The 21,788-nt window shown below is 39.7% G+C and overlaps 2 protein-coding genes across 3 annotated transcripts in view; one reads left to right on the top strand and one right to left on the bottom strand.

Moving 5' to 3' along the window:
* LOC122427692 (tubulin alpha-1C chain) overlaps window positions 1-21,788 on the bottom strand; it is a 1,128,437-nt gene that overhangs the window by 255,163 nt on the left and 851,486 nt on the right. The gene's annotated exons all lie outside the window — the stretch shown is intronic.
* Window positions 1-21,788, top strand: part of LIMA1 (LIM domain and actin binding 1) — a 91,100-nt gene that overhangs the window by 23,229 nt on the left and 46,083 nt on the right. For both annotated transcript variants that reach the window (XM_043447336.1, XM_043447335.1), the window contains exons 2-3: window positions 9,069-9,210; window positions 20,872-20,917. In XM_043447336.1, coding sequence (XP_043303271.1) covers window positions 9,092-9,210; window positions 20,872-20,917 — 165 coding nt within the window. In that variant the 5' untranslated portion in view covers window positions 9,069-9,091. The remainder of the gene's footprint in view (window positions 1-9,068; window positions 9,211-20,871; window positions 20,918-21,788) is intronic.

The raw sequence follows: 21,788 nt of genomic DNA, 5'->3' as shown, positions 1-21,788 counted from the left end.
TTAAAACTCAGCATTCAGAAAACTAAGATCATGGCATCTGATCCCATCACTTCATGGCAAATAGATGGAAAAACAATGGAAATAGTGAGAGACTTTATTCTTTTGGGCTCCAGAATCATTCCAGATGGTGACTGCTGCCATGAAATTAAAAGACGCTTGTTCCTTGGAAGGAAAGCTATGACAAACCTAGGCAGTGTATTAAAAAATAGAGACATTACTCTGCCAACAAAGATCTGTCTAGTCAAAGCTGTGGTTTTTCTAGTAGTCATGTGTGGATGTGGGAGTTGGACCATAAAGAAAGATGAGTGCCAAAGAAATGATGGTTTTGAACTGTGGTGTTGGAGAAGACTCTTGAGAGTCCCTTGGACTTCAAGGAGATCAAACCAGTCTATCCTAAAGGAAATCAATCCTGAATATTCATTGGAAGGACTGATGCTGAAATTCTAATACTTTAGCTACCTGATGCAAAGAACTAACTGACTCATTTGAAAAGACCCTGATGCTGGGAAAGATGGAAGGCAGGAGGAGAAGGGGACAACAGAGGATGAGATGGTTGGATGGCATCACCAACTTAAAGGACCTGAGTTTGAGCAAGCTCCGGGAGTTGGTGATGGACAGGGAAGCCTGGTGTGCTACAGTCCATAGGGTCACAAAGAGTCGGACACGACTGTGCGACTTAACTGACTAATACATATATACACACATATACATAGCTATATAGAGAAATAAATATAGAAATATAGATGTGTGTGTATATACATGAGTTAATATTCACACGTAGAATCCTGGTTCTGTCCCCTTTGATCCCAGAAGCAGTGACGTCTGAGTAGCACTGAGTACACCTAGTGCCCAGATCTTGGTTTCTCCAATAAAAGGAACCAGGGCTCCTTGGAGAAGTGGTTGATTCCAGAGCTGGGGCAGGGCAAACACTTGATGAACCTGCAACATCTTATAGAGCTTTAAAGTGCTTTAAAAAAATTGGTGACACCTTGAAAGGACACCAGAGCCAAGCTGCTGCTGCTGCTTCAGTCGTGTCCGACTCTGTGCGACCCCGTAGACGGCAGCCCACCAGGCTCCACCGTCTTTGGGATTCTCCAGGCAAGAACACTGGAGTAGGTTGCCATTGCCTTCTCCGAGCCAAGCTGAAAGAGCTCCAAATGGCTAAAGTAGAACAATCTATGCAACAAAATAAAATAATCCAGGAATATCATAACTCAGAGAATAAAATAAATATCCATGAGTCTAATACTAGTGTAAATAAATGATTGACTAAATAAATGAGGGAGAAAGGACAGTTCTTCCTTATAGAAGAATTCCTCCAGTAAATAAATATAGAAGGAATGAGGGCAAGAAAAAATCACCATTAGAACACCACAATAATGATCGCTGGAGCCAAGATCCCCCTGTAAATGCTAAAATTAGTAAAAGTTTAAGGGAAAATAGGATTAAAGTATCTCTCCCCAAATATTTATGAATTATAAACAGAAGAAAAGAGCCACTTTACAGTGGAGAAACCTAGCAGATACCACACTAACCAAGTGATCAAGGTAAACATCATCAGTAATAAGACAGACATCAACATAGTGTACCCTCTGATACCATGCACTGAGGAGGCTTATCAGCTTTGTAGTATTCTTCCCCAGATTCTATAACCTCAGTCTAATCTGAGAAAACATTTCTTTTTTAAGCAAACTTTTTTTTTTTTTAACATTGAGAGATGTTCCAGGCTTATCTTGTTTTGTTTTCTCTCTCTCTCTCTCTCTTTAAATAGATGTATAGTTGCTTTACAATGTTATGTTTCAGGTGTACTGCAAAGTGATTCATTTAGATATACATATTCTTTTTCAGATTCTTTTCCCTTAGAGATTATTATTAGATATTGAGTATAGTTCCCTGTCTAGGTTTATCTTGGATTTGTCCTGCTGCAGCTCTGGAATCAACCACTTCTCCAGAGAACCCTGGTTCTTTTTATTGGAGAAACCAGGAAATTCAAATTAGGGACAGTCTACATAATATCTGCCAGTATTCTTCAAAGTGTTAAGGCCATGAAAGGCAAGGAAAAACAGAGGAACTATCAGAGATTTAAGGCAACTTAAAGAGGCATGGCAACTAAGTGCAGTGTAGGGTCCTAGAATAGAAAAAAGACATTAATGAAAAACTGGTAAAATTTGAATAAAGTTTATAGTTAATTTGGTGGTATTCTACCAATGTTAATTTCTTAATTTGTTTTTAAATTTCTTAATTTTGATAATTATACTGTTGTTTAGTCAAGGCTATGGTTTTCCAGTGGTCATGTATGGATGTGAGAGTTGGACTATAAACAAAGCTGAGCGCCAAAGAATTGATGCTTTTGAACTGTGGTGTTGGAGAAGACTCTTGAGAGTCCCTTGGACTGCAAGGAGATCCAACCAGTCCATCCTAAAGGGGATCAGTCCTGGGTGTTCATTGGAAGGACTGATGTTGAAGCTGAAACTCCAATACTTTGGGCACCTGATGCAGAGAGCTGACTCATTGGAAAAGACCCTGATGCTGGGAAAGATTGAGGGCAGGAGGAGAGGATGAGATGGTTGGATGGCATCACCGACTCGATGGACATGGGTTTGGGTGGACTCTGGGAGTTGGTGATGGACAGGGAGGCCTGGTGTGCTGCGGTTCATGGGGTCGCAAAGAGTCGGACACTGAACAACTGAACTGAACTGAATGTAAGATGAAGCTAGGTGAAAAGTGTATGGAAACTTTTGTTCTATCTTTGCAAGTCTGTAAATCTAAAATTATTTCAAAATAAAAGGTTAAAATAGCTATTAACTTCCAATTTTTTTTTCAGGGGTGTGAATTTAGTCATTATTTTTTGTATAAAAATACACCCTTAGAAACAAATGCAGTTTACATTCTAAAGAAATGGGGTGTGGAAACACATTTCATGTTGCTTTTGTTTACAACTTCCCTTTGCACCTTGAAGCTTTTTATTTTTTTAAATTTTTCACTTTTTTAAAATTGGAGTATAATTGCTTTCCAAAGTTGTATTCATTTCTGCTATACATCAAAGTAAATCAGCTATACGTGCACATTGAAGTTTTTTAGATTTTTTTTCCTAAGTCTACAATCTATTTCTTTTTTTTTCTTTTTTTTATTATTATTTTTTTTTATTACAATCTATTTCTAAAAGAATATTTTTTTCTTAAAACAATTGAGTTTGTACTTTGTTCTCTATTTTTTATTCAACCAACTATGCCTCTTGCACAAGGAGCCATCTCAGGAGCAAGAAAAAATATCAAGAAATGGATTTTTTTTTTTTTTGACCTGTCCTGTTTTTTGTTGTTGTCGTTGTTTTATGAAGTGATTTTATTTATTTACTTTTTTTGGGCTGTGCTGTATAGCATGCGGGATCTTAGTTTCCCAACCTGGATGGAACCCGCACCCTCTTTAGTGGAAGGTGGAGTCTTAACCACTGGGCTACCAGGGAAGTCCCAAGATTGGATTTTTAAGAACAGGATTTTGTTAGGGGCAACTCTTTTGCTTTTGTCAGTTTTGTTTCTGGGAGACAATTCACTTGGTTAGGGAGAGTGAATTTGTTAGAGTTGGTTTCCCAAGCGGCTATAGACCTCACCCTAAGCAATCTCTTGAGGAAGCAGATACCTGGGGCCAAATTTCCCTGTGAGTCATTACCCAACCCTTGATTTTCAAGGACCTTTGTTCAGAGATCTTTATATCCAGGCTACAGCTCACCCATAGGTGTTTAGCTGTTCCACCTCAAGCTACCAGGTGTGATAAAAGAACTTTGAACTGAGAATAGCTCTGGCTCTCATACTGACTAGATGGTGAGTTCAGGAAAGCTATTGGGTGTTTATTTGGCTTAATTCCCTTACTGTAAAAAGGGAGATTTGATTACTTGATTTCTGAGCTTCCCTCTTGATATAAAAATCTGCCATATGTATCTAAAACTGTACACATCTTCCTCTTAGCAAATAGTTCCCCTTTCTATGTATCCCATTATTTTTCGCTGTGCCCCTGCCCCAGTTCTCAGGCTAGAAATCTTAAGAGTTATTTTTGTTATACCTGTTTCCTTTCATTCCTGCCCAAATTTCCACCAGTCCAGCAGTTTTTCCTTCACGGGTGAAACCTGGGTTTTGGAGTCTGAATGCTGAATTTTGCCTGGGCCCTTTGTTAGGTGTCTGACCTTTGGCAATTTCACCAACCTTAATAAACCACAGTTGGGTCTTGTTTTGTTTTGTTTGTTTGTTTAATGGAAATAGTCTGCCTCCAGAGTTGTAAGAATTATAATTAGTAAGTGCTGGATAAGTATAGCTCCTGTTATTATTTGTATATGACAATGCAATGGATTGGATTTTAAAGTCCACTGGGCCACTGGAAAAAATATTCAACAATATTATAGCCCCAAATAAAGCCCTGTCCTTTTGGAAAAGGGTTTTGTTTTGTTTGGGCTTCCCTTGTGGCTCAGCTGGTAAAGAATCCTCCTGCAATGTGGGAGCCCTGGGTTCAATCCCTGGGCTGGGAAGATCCCCTGGAGAAGGGAAAGGCTACCCACTCCAGTATTCTGGCCTAGAGAATTTAGTGGGTCCCTGGGGTTGTTTTGTTTTTGTTTTAGGTGTTGTATGTGCCCTTTTCACTCTTAACAGAATTTCTAGGATTAAGGACATTGTCCTAAAGTTCGAGACTGGCACTCTCATCTGAGACAGAGTGAGTTGGGGGAGGTATCACAGATTTAATGTAAGTCCAGAAAGCCGAGATGTTCACAATGGGAGAGTAATTCAAGCAGGCCCAAGGTAACTTTAAGTTTCTCTGGAAGAGTAATTCTCATGTCTGATGCTGACTGTTTTGGGAAGATACTTGCCACCACACTCTTACTGAAAGATAATTTGTGTGGGTTTTCAGCTAGGTGGGCTCCGAGATTTTGCTGCCCATTTTTGACTTGGGCTAAAAGTGATGGTCTTAATCATTACTAGTACATGTAGTGGAAAGAAAATTAACTTTGGAATCAAATAGAATATGAATTTGAATCCAAGCTCTACTACTTTATAGCTAAGTGATCATTGTAAAGTTATTTAATACCTCTGAACTTCAGTTTCTTCATCATAAATGTAAGATAATAAAACCAATCTTTTAAATTGGTTGTGAGGGTTGAGATGTGTGCTGTGCATTAAGTAGAAGTTTTAAAATGCATATTTTGGGACTTCCTTGGTTGTCCAGTGGTTAAGACTCCCTGCTTCCACTTTAGGAGCCAGGGTTCAGCCCCCAATCAGGCAACTAAGATCCTGCATGCTGCCCGGCATGGCCAAAGAAAAAAGAGAAGGAAAAATTAAAATGTTCATTTCCTTTCTAAGAGACTGATTTTTAACCTTTTAGCTTCCTCTTGTGTATCACTAGGATTTTTCTTGCTGACATGTAGATCTCAACTTGTGTAACTTAAAACTCCTTATTCCCCCTCTTCTTCCTCTATTTGTTAATGGCTTCGGCAACCTTCTAATTGTTCAAGTTTGAGGATGCCACCTTTGATTCCTTCTCACCCTAAGCCCATTTTATTCTAAGAACTCTCAATTCTTTCTTCCCACTTTTCCATTCCCATCTATGCTAATTTAAACCTTGAATACCTTTCACTTCAACAATTTTAGGATCTTCTTGACCAGTAATTAAGATTCTAGTCTTTTCCTCTCTTACCAAGTTACTCACTGCTGCAGAATCAGCTTTTTAAAACATGGCTCTTATTATGTTACTTGCTTTTTCGGAAACTCCTAGTATCCAGCCATTGAGACTGGGTAGTCCACTCATAGAACTCTTTTTTTTAACGTGTGGATATTGAAGCTCAGGGAAATTATTTTTTTCATTTGCCATAAAGGTCACTCATGTGCTAGGGAGTGACGCATTACAACTAGACCTCACCTCTGCTCACTCACAGGCTAGTTCTTTCCACTAGGATTATGACCCAAATTCCTTAGCATGGTTTTCTTTTTTTACCATCTGAGCCACTAGGGAAGCCTCATGGTTTTCTTTTTTGTTGTTCTTGTTGTTGTTTTGACCTCGCCACTTGGCTTGCGGGATCTTAGTTCCTCAACCAGGGATCGAACCCAGGCCCACAGCAGTGAAAGCATCAAGTCCTAACCACTGGATCATCAGGGAATTCTCATTATCATGGTTTTCAAAGTTCTTCCCAGTCCGTCCTCATTCTGTCTTTCCCTACTTTATCTTCAACTTCTTTTGCAACTAGAGTCTAACTCCATTAAAGTATCTTTTGCTGTTTCAGCTCCCTAGTGGTGTAACAGTATCCCTCCCATCTGAAATGCACTGTCCTCCTCCTGCCCTCACTTGATAAAATTCTGCTAGTTCTGTAACTGTCAAGTCTTCCCTTCTCTCCCACCATGCCAGAAAATCAAGTCCTGTACTCCTAGACCATGCATTGCCTCTAACCACGTTCTGTCTTGTGCTACAATTATTTGTGTGCGTTAGCAAGCTTGGTAGATTACATACATTATTTGAGCAGGACCTTGTAGGAAGTAGTTACTCAGCAACCTGTTACCAGAGGGCTTCACCAGGTGGCAGTAGTGGTAAAGAACCTGCCTGCCAATGCAGGAGACATAAGAGACTCAGGTTTGATCCCTGGGTCAGGAAGATCCCCTGGAGAAGGGCATGACAACCCACTCCAGTATCCCTCCCTGGAGAATGCCATGGACAGAAGAGCCCACTGGGCTACAGTCCATGGGATTGCAAAGAATCAAACATGACTGAAGTGACTTAGCATGCACACAACCTGGTACCAGAGTCTATCAAAAATCATGTACTGATTATCACCTTTATATGTTTCACAGGGTGCTAATCACATTGCTAGGAAGTAATAGTGTGCTTCTATGAAGATGTGGTCAGGGTGGAGCCACCTCATTCCTTGAGTGTGAAGTGTGCTTATCCTAGCATTATACCAAGGTAGTTGTTCTGACTTGGCCTTCTGGCTGAGAGCAATCAAAACCACAGAATTAGACTTGGGAATTAAAATCCTTTTACTTTTTCACACTAAGTCCCTCAAGTAATTAATGCTTTTCCTTTTATCATGAACAAATATGAGAACATAATCTTTTGTATTTTTTAATTTAGAATTGATCCCTTTAGAATTGATATCATTTATATGTGTAGTTACACTGGGGAAGCATAATTATACCAAATAATGTCTTAAAGTGTTGGCCAGTGTTTCCTGATGTGTTTTAAAGGGTCATTGTTGTGGTTTTACATAATTATGTTTAGCTGAATACACAGCTGTGTCTTTTTCTTGTTAGAGAAAGGACTGACACTGTCTGGTAGGTCTGTCAGTTACAAACTGAAAAGCAGATAGATGAATATCATATATCAAGATTATTTGATACATGTAGGATTATTTCAGAGAATATGTATAGAATTAAGATTATTTTATCCAGGGAGAAGAGGTAATACAAAAAAACTAAATTTATTGCTTACTTATTCTATGTCAGGGTCTGTTTTTCTTTGTCTCATTTATTTCTCAAGAAGATACTATGGGGGAAAAAAAAGATACTATGAAGTGAGACTTCCCTGGTGGTCCATTGGCTGAGACTCTGTGCTCCTAAGGCTGGGGTCCCAGGTTCAATCCCTGGTCAGGGAACTTGACCCACGTGCCACAACTAAGAGTTTGCATGCCACAGCTAAAAGATCCTCTGTGCCACTGCTAAGACCTGGTGCAGCCAACTAAATAAATAAAGATAAATACTTTTCTAAAAAGGTACTATGGAGTAAGTACTATTGTTATGGATAAGAAATCTAACTTTTATTGAAGGACACACAGCTTTAAGTGATGGGGCCAACACTCCCATTTAAGTGCATGTGTCTCTGATACCAGAGCTCCTTACCATAGGAGGGTTCTATGTTGCCCTCCAACATGGGAATTTATACAAACAAATAAACAAAAACAACAAAACTAGCATTGTTTTCAGATAAGGCTTTAGTGGGGAGTATAGGGACTACTTGTGGAAAAGTAGTGTGGTCTTTTGGGGCTGCTTATCACTTTGCATCACAGAACTTTTAGTGTGAAATGGAAGCCCACATTGCTTGGTTATAGATACAGTGTTCTGCTGTTGTCAAGCAGTACCTGATGAATCATACATTCTACCAGATCAGTTATGTTATGTGGTTGTCAAAAGAGCTGCAAGTAGTACTTTCATCTATATTGTTCACTCTTCAAATAAGGAAACTATTGACTCATTTCTAATCTCACCTCTTTTGGACAAAGGTTGGGACTCCTTTGATAATTACTAGAGCAAAACCAAATAATCTAGTTAATGGATAGGGTCTAGGTGATGTCAAGAGCGTGACTTTATGGTATTTTTTGACTTGAAGCCAATACTAATATACTTAAATGTTCTTGATACTATAATATGACTAGTATTTAAAATATATTATCTCCTTCAATCCACATCAAAAACCCTACAAAGGGGTAAGTATTCTCATTTTTCACTGAGGTAACTAAAACTGAAAATATTATATGATTTGTTCAAGGTTACAGAATTATGATTTCACTTGAAGTCTATCTTGCCTTTAAGCCTGTGCTCTTTATATTATTCAGTGCTGTATCTGTAGCTCTTTCCCTAATAACAGGTGGTCAGTGCTTGTGCAAAGCTTGGGAAAAGAAGGCAGCCAAAAGAAACTTGGATGTAGGTAGAACCTAATTTGGATCTGACTCTGCAGAGATGCCAGTTGTACTTCCCCTGGGATGTAACTCAGAAGAGTGGAACATTTCACTCCAAAATGTGACTTTGGAACAGACTTAAGTTCAGGGAAAGGCCAATTGATGTTTGCACAGTGGGGTCAGTCATAAAATGATGCAAACTGAAAGGGACCTTAGAGATCACCTGATCTAACCTTCTCATTTTACAGGAAACTACAACCCCAATTCAATCATCTGATCTAGGTTACAGTTTTTGAGAGAACCGGTAGAGGAATACAGTCTGCTGCTCCAGGGCTCTCTGCCCTCACTTATACCACACTGTTGCCGCTCGTTGGATGCTGGAGAACTCTCTTCTGTGTCTAATATTCTGACTTTCTTTATCACATAGGTATTTCAGTATCTGTAGACAAGATGGAACCAACTCCATTTAACAGACGGCAATGGACTTCTCTATCGTTGAGGGTTACAGCCAAAGAACTTTCTCTTGTCAACAAGAACAACTCATCGGCCATTGTAGAAATATTCTCCAAGTAAGTGCTGATCCTGGCCCAAAAGGACCATCTGTCTTGAGCAAACATCACCACCTGTCAGGGAGATCGCTAAAGAAAGGACATGTTGTCTAATGACTTTCTGGAGCACCTTCTGGATTTTTAGTACCACACAAGATTCTGTGACAAAGGAAGATGATAATAATCAGGAGATACATTCTCTGTACTCTAATTTTTGTTCAGTTTGGGCAAGAAAGAGATGTAAACACAGAAGAGAATTAATGAAACACCTAGTTATTAATCACAATGTTAGCAAGTCCAAAATGAATGGGAGTAAGGACTAGATATAGGATAAGAGAGAGTGTGTGACTACCATGGATAGAAGCTGGTCAGGAAGGCTTTCTGGTTGAGGTGAGGGTGTTTTTTTTGTTTGTTTTTTGGGTTTTTCTGAGATAAGTTTTGAGGCAGGTTTTTAGTTGAAGGGAGTGTTAGGTGCACTCTATGCCTACATTGTCTAATAGGGTAGCCACTACATATAAGGCTATTTAAATTAATTAAATTAAATTAGATTCATTTAAATTAATTTCAATTAATTAAAATTAAATTACAGTTAAAATTCAGTTCATCAGCTGCACTAGCCACATTTCAATTGCCCAGTGGCTATGTGTAGCAGGTGGCTACCACACTGGATATTGCTGAAACATTTCACCATTGCATAAGGTTCTGTTGACCAGGGTAAACTCTGTAGGCAGACTGCAGTCTACTGGCTGCCTATTTTAGTAAATAAAGGTTTATTGGAATACAGCCATGTCTTTTTGTGGATTGTCTGTGGCAGCTTTTGTGCCACAACAGCAGAGTTAAAGCAGAGACCGTATGGCCCTCAAAGTCTAAAATATTTACTATCTGGCACTTTAAGAAAAAGTTTGTTGACCCCTGCTCTGGACTATGGGTTTTTTGATATGAGGGCCCCTTTCCTGCGTATTTTATATTCCTAATGTGTAACATGGCAATTAGAACATACTAAGCACTCAGCAAATGTTGAGGGAATGGTATAAGTTAGTAAGATGGTAAGCACATTAACTTCACTCAACTAGAGATGCCATGCAGCTTAGGGAAGATGGTATGTTTACCTCACTAAGTAGAATTTCTTACTTTATAGGAGATACATTTAAAAGAAGGAAGATAGGAAAGATTTAAAGAAAGTGATTGTGGGAGCTATAGCCAGAGTACAGCTAAACACCAGTAGGAAGTTTCTGTGATCTACTATTGTCACCTTTTTTTCAATGACAAATCCATCAACCACTTGCTCTGTGGAAAACACTGCCCTTCCAACCTGTTCACTGTGGGTATTGCTTAATGTGGGATAGAGGGGGAGAGTGCATAGCCCTTTCCCCTTCTGTGTTATGCATTTTATATTGCTGTAAATTTATGTCAAACTTATATTCTTATCAAAAAGAAAAGAAAATCAATAAAGATATTGCAGAAAAAAGGATCCAGATCTGAAAAACTATTAAGACTTAACTCCTACCTCAAGGAATATAACAGTATAGTTTAGTATAATTTATATTAGTAGTAATTTATATTAGTAGAAGTCCTCAAACTTCCTTCATTTTAAGACTCATGTGAGATACTTGTTAATAATATGGTGTTCCAATTATCTATTGCTGAATGGAAAAAAAAGTCCCTAAAATTTAGTGGCTTAAAATAATAATAACATTTATTTTGCTGTGAGTCTCCAGTTAGGGCAGGGCTTGCCTCCGTTCCCTTCACCATCCTCGGTGTCTCAGAACTGGGGCCATAGTCATCTAAAGGCTTACTCACTTGTAAATCAGGTGGTTGATGCTGGCAGTCATCTGGACTCTCAGCTGGGGCCATAATCAGAATACCCGCATGTGGCTTTTCCATGTGGCTGCTTGTCTGGGTTTCAAGGGCAACCAGAGAGGGAAGGAAGGAGGGAACAAAGAAGGAAGGGAGTCAGGATAGGGGTTATGTAGCCTTTTATGACCCACCCTCAGAAGTTATACAGTATCACTCTTACCACATTATCTTCATTAGGACTGAGTCATTAAGGCTGGCTCATATTCAGAGGGAGGGGAATTTGACTCTACCTTTTGGTGGGAGAAATGTCAGAGATTTGGAGGGACATATTTTAAGCCATCCAATATAGCTTCTCGACTCCTCCCTTAAAAATTCTGATTCGATGTATCTGTGATGGACCCCAAGAATTTGTGTTTTTAACAAGTGTAGTCTAGTGATTTTTAACTTCAGGGAAGTTTAAGAAGCACTGATAATGGAAGAGATGGACTTGTGAACTTGAACATAAAGTAGAACAAATAAGGGTTATTTGTTCAAGTAAAGGTTCAAGCAAAGGGTCATGGACGCTGAATGTGAATAAAGGAAATAGGAAAGCAAGCAGTTGAGCATGAAGAAATACAGAAGGGAAAAGGGATTGGTACAGTAGTTAGGGCCAGATGATGGAAGGCCTTGAATACCATGCTGAGTTTGGGATTTAGTTAGATAAACAGCAGAAACAATGGAAGGTTTTTATGACTAGGCTTGTATTTAGAAAAATGCTCTGGCAACAATGTAAAAGGTATATTGGAAAGGTGACAGACTGATAGCATGGAGACAAGTTCTGAGACTCTCTTGAGAACCCAAGTGAAAGTTATTGAGGGTGGGGGGCAGGAGGAGTGGAAAGGAAGGGGAGGATTTGAGACAGTGTTGAGATATGATTAATGGGATTTGGAAACTCTCTGTTCTGCAGAGAAACTTCACATTCTTGCCCTTTTCACCCTCCCAGCCCCACCTCTCTTTCACTGAACTTGGTTTTCCCTTGACATGCATTCTATCTGAGTCGTGCCTGTTTTTTTTTTGTGCGTGCTACCCTGAAATTTTCTGGGACCAGGAGTCAGGGATGCTATCTCTCCGCTACTGTTTCCCATCCATTGTTTGGTTTGTGTTTTTTTTTTTTCCTGCCTTGTTCTGAAGTTCTAAGCCTGTGCTTTGAGCTTACATCTAACCATAGTATCCTTATCCTCCCCATCATGGCAGCGTGCCAAGCTCCTTGCCTTCATGGGGGACCCTAGCTTCCCACTTCATTTTCTCTTCAGTATTTCTCAACATTTTGGATGAGGCAGATCTTCCTTGTACAGGATGCTCATCATCTTGCCTTCCTCCAAATGCTAGTAATTCCCCATGATATGGTGACAGCAAAAAAAATGGGGAGGGTAAACCCCAATAAGACCCCCACACATTTCCAAATGTCTGCTGGGGCCATTAATGCCCCCAGTGTAGAATCACCAACCCACATAAATGACCTGTCTGATAGTATGGACTCATCATTTCTTCATTTCTCATTTATTTACTCATTTATTAATAATGCACCATGTGGCTTGTGGGATCTTAGTTCCCTGACCAGGGATTAAACCCACGCCACAGCAGTGAACGCACTGAGTCCTAACCACTGGACTGCCAGGAAATTCCTGTGGACTCATTTCTTAATCTTCCATATGTCTTCAATCTGCTCATTGTCTCCCATGCCCCATATCTAGTCCCCAACCTTATCACCCAGAATCTGTCTCTGAAATATGTGTTTGGAAAACCCACTTTCTAATTAGAGCCTCCTGTCCTACCTATTCTGCTTTCTTATTCCCACTGAGCTTGCTCTTTGGCCAAACTGGAATACCCAGGCCATGATTGTTGGTCCCTTTCCTGGCTTCACTTCCTTCCCTGCCTAACTCGGTCAGTCACTTTAGTTAAACTTTCACCTTTCCTCAGTTCCCATCCCAGGGTTTTATTCTGTCATCATTCATTTCAGACAAGATAGAGAATTTGGGTCCTGTAGTAGCACTGATAAGAGGAAGTTGAAAAAAGTTGCTCATTTTAGGGGCTTCTTAATCTTGCAGAGAGAAAATGCAAAGGGCCCTTAGAGGCCACCTTCTCACAGCCTAGCAGGGTGACTGTCTTTTCACCACAACGTTTAAGGGCAAATGGCAGTTATGCAAAATTGTAAATCCTGAACCCATTAATCAGAATCTGTGTGCCAGGTACTATGGTAGATTCTTGACGGAAATTGATATTATTTCTAATCCTAATAAAAACTATATGAGGAAGGACCTGATCCCTGTTTTATGGTTGAGAACACTGAGGTGTAGAGAGTTAACCTGCCCCCAAGTTAATATTTTGTGTCTGTCTAGTACTTTTCTTCTGATGCATAGATCCTACTATTGAACTGATTTTGAAGGATGAAGAGAATTTTATTTGGTAGGCTGGGAGGATGGTGGTGATGTGGCAGAGGAAGAAGAGTCATAGGAAGTAAGGCACAGAAATGGGAAAGAGCATGGGGCGTGATGTGCGTTTAAGACAGTGAAAACCAGAGAATCAGCCTGGATTTCTTCTCCAGGTTTCAAACTTGGTAGAGCCATATTGCTGATACTGCTTAAGGCTTTGAGGATTCACTCACAGTAGGTTCCCAAAGCAGATTGCAGGACTGTTTTCCACAAAGTGTACATTAATTTCTACTTCTAACACTACTGACCTCATTTTCTCTTATTTTGAAACAGTCTCTCTTAAAGAATTCTAATCCTCTAATTAGAATTAGTAAATGGAATTTAGAATTAGTAAATCCCATACAAGTTTAGTTAAGAGACCCTAGGAAACCTTTGGAGGTTCGTGATCAGAGGCTAGTATAAAAATGTTATTTGGGGAAATCTTCATCTGGCCGCTCTTTATAAGATTAGCTGGGCTTTACTTTCTAAGTGTTAATAATGTTTCACATGAATATGTACATAAGAGTCATTTTTGTAGCATCATAGCTTATGTCTCATGACTGCTTTATAACTCCAGATTGATTTCTTTTATTAAGCCTCTGTACTATCTAAAGCATTAAATCTGAATAAGGAGGATGCTCTTGATGAGTCAGTTTGAACAGCCAGCTTTCGTTTCACTCACCAATGACTTCAGCATGAAAGAATCCTTTTCTTGATTAAAAGTTGACTCTTTTAGTAGAATTTGGTTTCTTGGTTCTCTTTAACTTATTTTTTTAATTAATTAATTAATTTTCTTTTTTTTTGGCTATGCTGGGTCTTCATTGCTGCATGGGCTTTTCCTCTAGTTGCAATGAGCGAGGGCTTTCTCTCTAGCTGCGGTGCACAGGCTTCTCTTGTTGCAGAGCACAGGCTCTAGGTGCTTGGGCTTCGGTGGTTGTGGCTCGCATGCTCTAGAGAACAGGCTCAATGGTTGTAGCACACCAACTTAGTCTTTCTGAGGCTTGTGGGATCATCATGGATCAGGGATTGAACCCATGTCTCCTGCATTGGAGACACCCCTAGCCATCAGGGAAGCCCATGACTCATATGAAGGGAATCTAGCCCGGTGGTTTTCAAACTATCCTAATTGAGTTCTTTAGAGGAACTTCAGAGGTCAGTTCTGGGAAGACAGGAAGATCTAAAGGACCAAGCATGTGACCTTTCACCCCAGAGGTCCTGCTTTGATCCCTTTAATATGTGAGGTTCTAAGTTATCATTGGGAAAGAGGATTCTCCAGCAAAAAGAACTACTGATCTGGCTAACCTTTGTCCCATTCCTCTGACAAATAAGGAACTTGAGGTCCAGCATTTATGATGAAAGATCACACCCAAGATAGTGGCAAAGCTTAATCCAGGACACTTAATCCCCCCACCACCATGCCTCCCCTCCTGTCCCTGCTCCTCCCACTCTTGTTATAACTTTACCCGTTCCATAGACCCAAGAAAGAACAGGTTTATATTTAGTTTTCCTTCCATTATTAAGAAAAACATTGACCCTCAGATCTCTACTTCTTTGCTTCACTGTACTATTGTAGTGGTGAAATTGTTCCAGAAGAAAATGCATTGCCTAAAACTTGGGAATTTCCATTTTCCTTTTTTTTTTTTTTGGCTCAGTGAGACCTTTCCTCTATTTGAGGGCATACAAGCAAAAGAGTCATGGCTCAGGAACTCCGTTCTCTGGCCTTAGAAAAGTTTGAGACAGTTATTACTCCCCAGATAATTTTAGTATCTCCATCAGCTGCCTGCCTCGCAGCTGAGCATTAATAAGCAGTTGCAAGATTAAATTCTGTATGTGAAGAGGAGACTGGAGGACAAGAAAATCTAGGAAGGGAAGAGGGATAAGCTTTTAATTATAGAAATCTCATGACAAATATTTTTTCCCTCAGATTTGAATCTTTTAAAATGCCTTTTCCCTCCCCATCAGAGACCTTCACATTTTGTGTCAGAATAATGCTAGTTGCTCTGAGCATATTTGAGGAAAATCTAAAGCCTGAATCCTAATTTAACATTGAATTCAGAAGTATTGTACCTCAACATCTCTTAGCATTCAAAGTGTCAAAATGTAAAAATACCAAGGACCTTACTTGGAAGAAAGCAGTGGTATGGAACCTTTCTCTCTGAGTGTCCACTGTTTAGCAAGTACTTCATTACAAATAAAGGGTGGTGATATTTGAGTGGGAGTTTCAAAACACAATTCAAGACTGCCATTGGCATATACACCTATGTCTTACAGATGTCTCAATGCTAAAAGAATAGGACTAAAGATGAAGACTATTTTGATCTTTCTTTAAATCTGTGTTTCTATTAAGATAGTAAAGGGAAGGGAAACTCTGAGTTTATTTATCCAATTAACCACGGTGTAAATTGTTCTCCTTGCCTTGGAGAACAATTGACCAAGAATCAACCTGTCTGGTGATTGGGCTCTGGCTTTCATATATTGTACTATATTGCTGTAATATACTGTAGATTATTACCCAAGGAGGGTGGAAACACAAGTTCAAGGCCAACTTTAAGTTCCTTTCTAACTCTAATCTGCTGTGTTTCTGCATTTCTATTTTTAGGGACTCTCAGATACATTTCACTTTTCACGTTCAGATACTTTAGTACAAGTGGGGAAAAAAAATACACAGGGCCATTCACCAAAGTACTATTTGTAATGATAGATAACTGTAAACAATCCAAATGTCCATTAAAAGGACTATGGGTTAATAAATTATAATGGTAGAGGATTGCCAGGGTTACCAAAGACTTCTGTGTTGCTTAGAAAAGCTATCTAAAACATATTGAGGAGATGTTTGTTAGCCTTCATCTTAGATGACCTCTTGCCTCTTTTTCCCACATGTTTTCTTCCCTTAGCTTCTTTGGAAGTCTCTTGTTTTTCCTCCTACCTCTGTTCCTTCTCTATTCTCTAATAGAGAATGAGAACCTCGTCTTCATGTTCTGACTGCTAATTGTTAGCATCTCCAGGACTGAGTTCTGAGCCTTTTCTTCATTGCACATTCTTCATAGATGATATCATACACTTATACAGCTTTCATACCATCTGTGGACAGACAAGTCCTAAATTTATATTGTTCATTCAGATCTCTCTTTCCAGCTCTAGAACATGTGTCTAATCACTGTCACCACCAAGGGGATGTTTTGGTTAGCATGGCTAACACACAACTCTTCATCCTCCCCGTCCCCAACTTTGCTCCTCCGTCCATTGACTCAGCTGTTGAAAACTTGGGAATCATTCTTGACTTGTTTCTCATTACCAGTCCTGTTGATTCGACTTCTGAAATATACCTCAAGTCTGTTCACTTTATCTCCAGTGCTCCCTCCCTGGACCTTCCAGCATCGTCTGTCACTATTGCCACCTCCATCCTGTACCCCGACTCCGGTCCATTCTCCACACAGCATCCAGTGCTCTTTTAAAAACATAGCTTGGGGACTTTTTCAGTTGTTCAGAGGTTTTTAAGACTCTTGCACTCTCTGGGGAACTAAGATCCCACGTGCTACTCAGCATAGCCAAAAAATAAAATAAAAACATAGCTTGGATTAATGACCATTCATTGTACCATTGACCATTCATTCATTGTACCTAAGATTACATTCAGAATTCTTAGCATAGCCTGCAAAGCCCTTGATGCCAGGCATCATCTCCTGACCTCTGCCTTTCTCAATGTGCTTCAGCAACATTGGAGTTCTTTGTGTATCTTATACATGGGAGACACTGTCTTGCCTTGGGGACTTTGTGTGTGCTCTTTTTCTATGCCTGGAATGCTTTTCTTGCTTTGTTTTGCCTGGCTGACTCCTGATCAAACTGCAGATTTCAGCCTAAAGGTCATTTCCTCAGCAAGGCTTTTCTACACACACACACACACACACACACACACACACACACACACACACACACACACACACACACACACACACACACACACACACACACACACACACACACACCACCCCACACCCGCCTTCTCAATTCAGTTCCTTTGTTAGGTTGTATAATACTCTGCCCGTCTTTGAAAGATTTATCACTATAGTATGTGCTTAACATTTAAACTATAAGCTGTCTGAGAGCAGGAACTATGCCTTTTTTTTTTATTATTTCTTTCACTACTTTTTCTCTAGTGCCTAGAACATACTTTTTTAAAAAATTTTTTGCCAGTGCCACTTGGCCTGTGGAGGCTTGTGCCATCTTAGTTTCCCAGTCAGGGATTGAACCAAGGCCATGGCAGTGAAAGTACCAAGTCCTAACCACTTGGCCACAAGGGTCCCTGGTGGCTCAGATGGCAAAGAATCTGCCTGCAATGCAGGAGACCCGGGTTCAATTCCTGGGTCAGGAAAATCCCTTGGAGAAGGGAATGGCGACCCACTCCAGTATTCTAGCCTGGGAAAAGCCCATGGACAGAGGACCCTGGTGGACTACAGTCCATGGGGTCAAAAAGACTGAGTGGCTAACACTTTCACTACTTCTTGAATGAAAACTCAAGCTGTTCTAAAATGGAGAAAAGTAGATGCAGTATAGTATGTATAATATTATTTGTTACAAATATGTTGCAAATACAGTATTATTTTAAATTTTTATATATTTTAGATGTTAATCTCTTGTCAGATATATAATTTTCAAATATTTTCTGGCATTTCATGGTTTGCCTTATTGAAAAAACTCTCTTTTCCCTGTTAGATGGTCTTGGCACCCTTGTCAAAATCCTTTGACCATATATGTGAGGTTTTATTTCTGGGCTCTCTATTCCACTCCATTGATCTATATGTCTGTCTTTATGCTGTTACCACACTCAATTTTTTAAAAAATTTTGGTAATATATACATAACATATAATTTACCATTTTAACCATTTTAAGTATGACATTTCAGTGGCATTTAGTCCATTCACACTGTGCAACTATGCTTTTGTTCTTTTTATAGCTGTGTAGTATTCCATTGCATGAATACATTATAATTTATTTACCGGTCCTGTGCTAATGGACATTCAGGTTGTTTTCAGTCATTTGCTATTACATTTAGTGCACTGACAAATCTAATGTAAAAGTTATTTTTGCTTATGTTAGTGTACCTATAAGATAAATTCTGGGAACAGAATTGGCAAGTTGTAACATTTATGCTTTTGTAATTTTTGTAAAATTGACAAAATGCCTTCCCTAGAGGTTTCATTTATTTACCCTCAGTGTATTAGCTTTTTTTTCCTTAAAAAAACATGTTTTTTCCTACTTAGATATGTTCTTAGTGTTGTTTGAATTTTTATTTTGAGGCTAAACATTCTTATTTTTTGTTTGAGTCATTTGATATTTTCTGTGAACTCTGTGTTTATGTTTATGCCCATTTTTCTATTAAGTTGCTTTTGTTGATTTCTTACTGATTTGTAAGAGTTCTTTGTGTTTTAGGAAAATTAGCCTTTTGTCTATAATATGTTTCAAATATCTCTCTAGCTTGTTATTTGACTTACAGCAGTTCTAATCCCATTTTTTTTCATAAGCTGTGGTCAGTGAAATCCCAATTGTTTTTGGAAGTTCTTTCACCCTACCCTTTAAGAAAACTCCGCTCAGTTTCAGAGTATTACTCAGTCTAGTGAATGAGACGCTGCTGCTGCTGCTGCTAAGTCGCGTCAGTCGTGTCCGATTCTGTGCGACCCCTTAGACGGCAGCCCACCAGGCTCCCCCATCCTTGGGATTCTCCAGGCAAGAACACTGGAATGGATTGCCATTTCCTTCTCCAGTGCATGAAAGTGAAAAGTGAAAGGGAAGTCGCTCAGTCGTGTCCGACTCTTAGCCACCCCATGGACTGCAGCCCACCAAGGCTCCTCCATCCATGGGATTTTCCAGGCAAGAGTGCTGGAGTGGGGTGCCATTACCTTCTCCGTGAGACACTGCTACCTGATTGTTAAACTTTAAGCGATAGTAGGAACTAGAGGAGACTTTAGAAATCCCCTCACGATCACTTAATTTTGTGGATGAGGCCCAAACAAGTTATATAACCCAGGTTATGTAGTAGGAAAGCAATGATGTTAAATCTAGGAGTTTCCTCTGGCTTCCATTTTGGGTTGGGTTGTTCTATTTAACACACACACTAAGGAAGTTCTGAGCTTGTGAAGGTATTTATGAGTTGAAAGTTAGTTTTGGTTAGGGAATGGACCCTTTCCCATATTGTTCTTTATCTTCTTGTCTCATCTCCTTTTCCCTGCCCAAATGCCTTGTAAATTCTGAAAGTCTGCCTTAAGGCAGGAACAAGTGACCCATTGACCAAGCCCTTTTCTAGGGTTGAGGGTTAGGTTGGTGAGTTGAAGGCCTGCAGGCCCAAGCAATCAAATCAGTAAGTTCCAGGCATGCAGGCCCCACATGGTGGGGATTCTTCTAGTGATAGTGCTGCCTCAGTGTTTGACTCAGAGGCTCTGAGGAAGCCCGGTTAAGACAGTTCTGAGTGGTCTGGAGATTTGCTGTGGGCCCCCTTCAAATGGAGGAAACCTGATCACCTCTGAAAAGCCCTGGGACTTCAGTTGTTCCTCACGAATCTTCTGAGCAAATAGTAAAAATGATAAAATAAAATGATTGAAAGTAATAATAAAATTAAAGGAATAAAATTATAGAAGCCTGTTTATCAACTCTAACATGCCATCGACTGTAGGCTGGGCCATTTTATGCATCACTAAAGAAAAAATACTGTTAATTAAAAGGACTAATGCTTGCTTAGCATAGATGCTTTTCTCACAAATCTCTCTTACACATAAATTAAAAAAAGGAAAACAATTTTTCTTTAAATGGCAAATTGAAGTGTATTCTCATTAAAGACATTTCAGTGGCATTTAAAGCATGTATAATACCTTCAAACATATTAAGTGAGCAAAAGTGACAGTACCAATAGTTTAGGCTAAATTTACACACGTACAGGCCATATGACTACTTCTCGATCATTTGGCCGACAAGAATTGTAAGATTTTAGAGGCATTAATGAGTGGGGAAAGTGCAACCTAGAGTTAATGTAATACTGTATCCTTTGACTAATTCCAAAGCATTTATATACATGGCTTTTTATACATTTTTATACATCATTTATTCTTCCCAGCATTATAGTAGATCGTTTTCTAGGTATGGAAAGAGGTTGACTTGCCCCAGATCACAGTAAGTGATGAAACTGACACTTAAAAACCCCAGGCTTTCTGCTGTCTCCATTTTCCCAGCGTTTGACCTCATTGTCTTGACTCTTTCTCTTAGAGCAGTTGACTGCAACAGTGCCGGAAGCGAGGGCTGCCCTGATTCTCTGCTTGTGATAGAGGTGACTGGTGATAATCCTTGGCAGAGATAGGTGTGCAGAAGTGGTTTTCTTGAAGTTTGAAAGTGTAAAAATTTAAGTTTAATTTGAGGACATTCTCTTTTCCACCTCTCTTCTCTAAGGTACCAGAAAGCAGCGGAAGAAGCAAACATGGACAAGAAGAGAAGTGTAAGTATCTGGAAGCCCTGGGACATGTGGAACTTCGTGGTCACAGCTCATGTGGCCCAGCCACCTGCGGCCTCTGCAGGACCCTGGGTTCCGTGTCAGCTGAGCCGGGCCTTTGTGCCAGCTGGTCTCATTGGTGAACCATTTGCTCAGGAGAACTTGGCTCAGGTGCAAAGAATCTTATTTTTTTCCCTGAGGTTCTCCTTTGAGCCACTTTTTCTTTCCGAGTTGAGTGAAAGACAGAAGGCCAAGTACTTTGCTTGTGGGTATAAAATGGCTTACTGCTTCTGCTCAAATCAGGAGACAGGGCTTCCTAGGCCATTTCTTTTTTTCCAAATCAAACAACCAGAATGTCTCTCTGCATTTAAATGGTAGCAGCTGTGCAGCTGTTGTCATTCCCCTGGGTTCTTTGTTTAAAGCAAACTTCTTGACCCAGTCTAGTTAGCAAATTTCTTAGCAGCAGGATCCACCAAAGGCGAAAACCTCAGAACCAGCTCATACCCATCTGTACATTTGTACTTTCCCGCTGGCTAACTTCCAGTTGGGCTGGGTAGTGTATTTCTTTTGAAATCTTACTTGATTTCTTCATATGAGGGGAAAAGCCTCACATATTTGGGCAAGAATTCTTCATTTGTCTGGCATTACGAAAATATCCTCCTGGCAGTTTTCAGCACCTAACCTATTTAAATAAGTGCAAAGCATGCCTCTCTCACTTTGTTTTCTCTAAGGGGGCAATGCTGACTGGGTCCTTCACAATTTTCCTGTAATTCGAGAATGGAGCCCTTCTGGTGCACTGTAAGAAAACTTATCATCATTTCATTCAACTACTGGTTTTCTTTTCTTTCCTACTCTCTCTCTTGCTTGTTATTTTTCC

Source organism: Cervus canadensis, chromosome 25 (genome assembly GCF_019320065.1).
Source record: "Cervus canadensis isolate Bull #8, Minnesota chromosome 25, ASM1932006v1, whole genome shotgun sequence".
Classification (NCBI taxonomy): Eukaryota; Metazoa; Chordata; class Mammalia; order Artiodactyla; family Cervidae; genus Cervus; species Cervus canadensis.
Note: the sequence above shows the minus strand (reverse complement) of the source record. Positions and strands in the feature narration are given on the sequence as shown.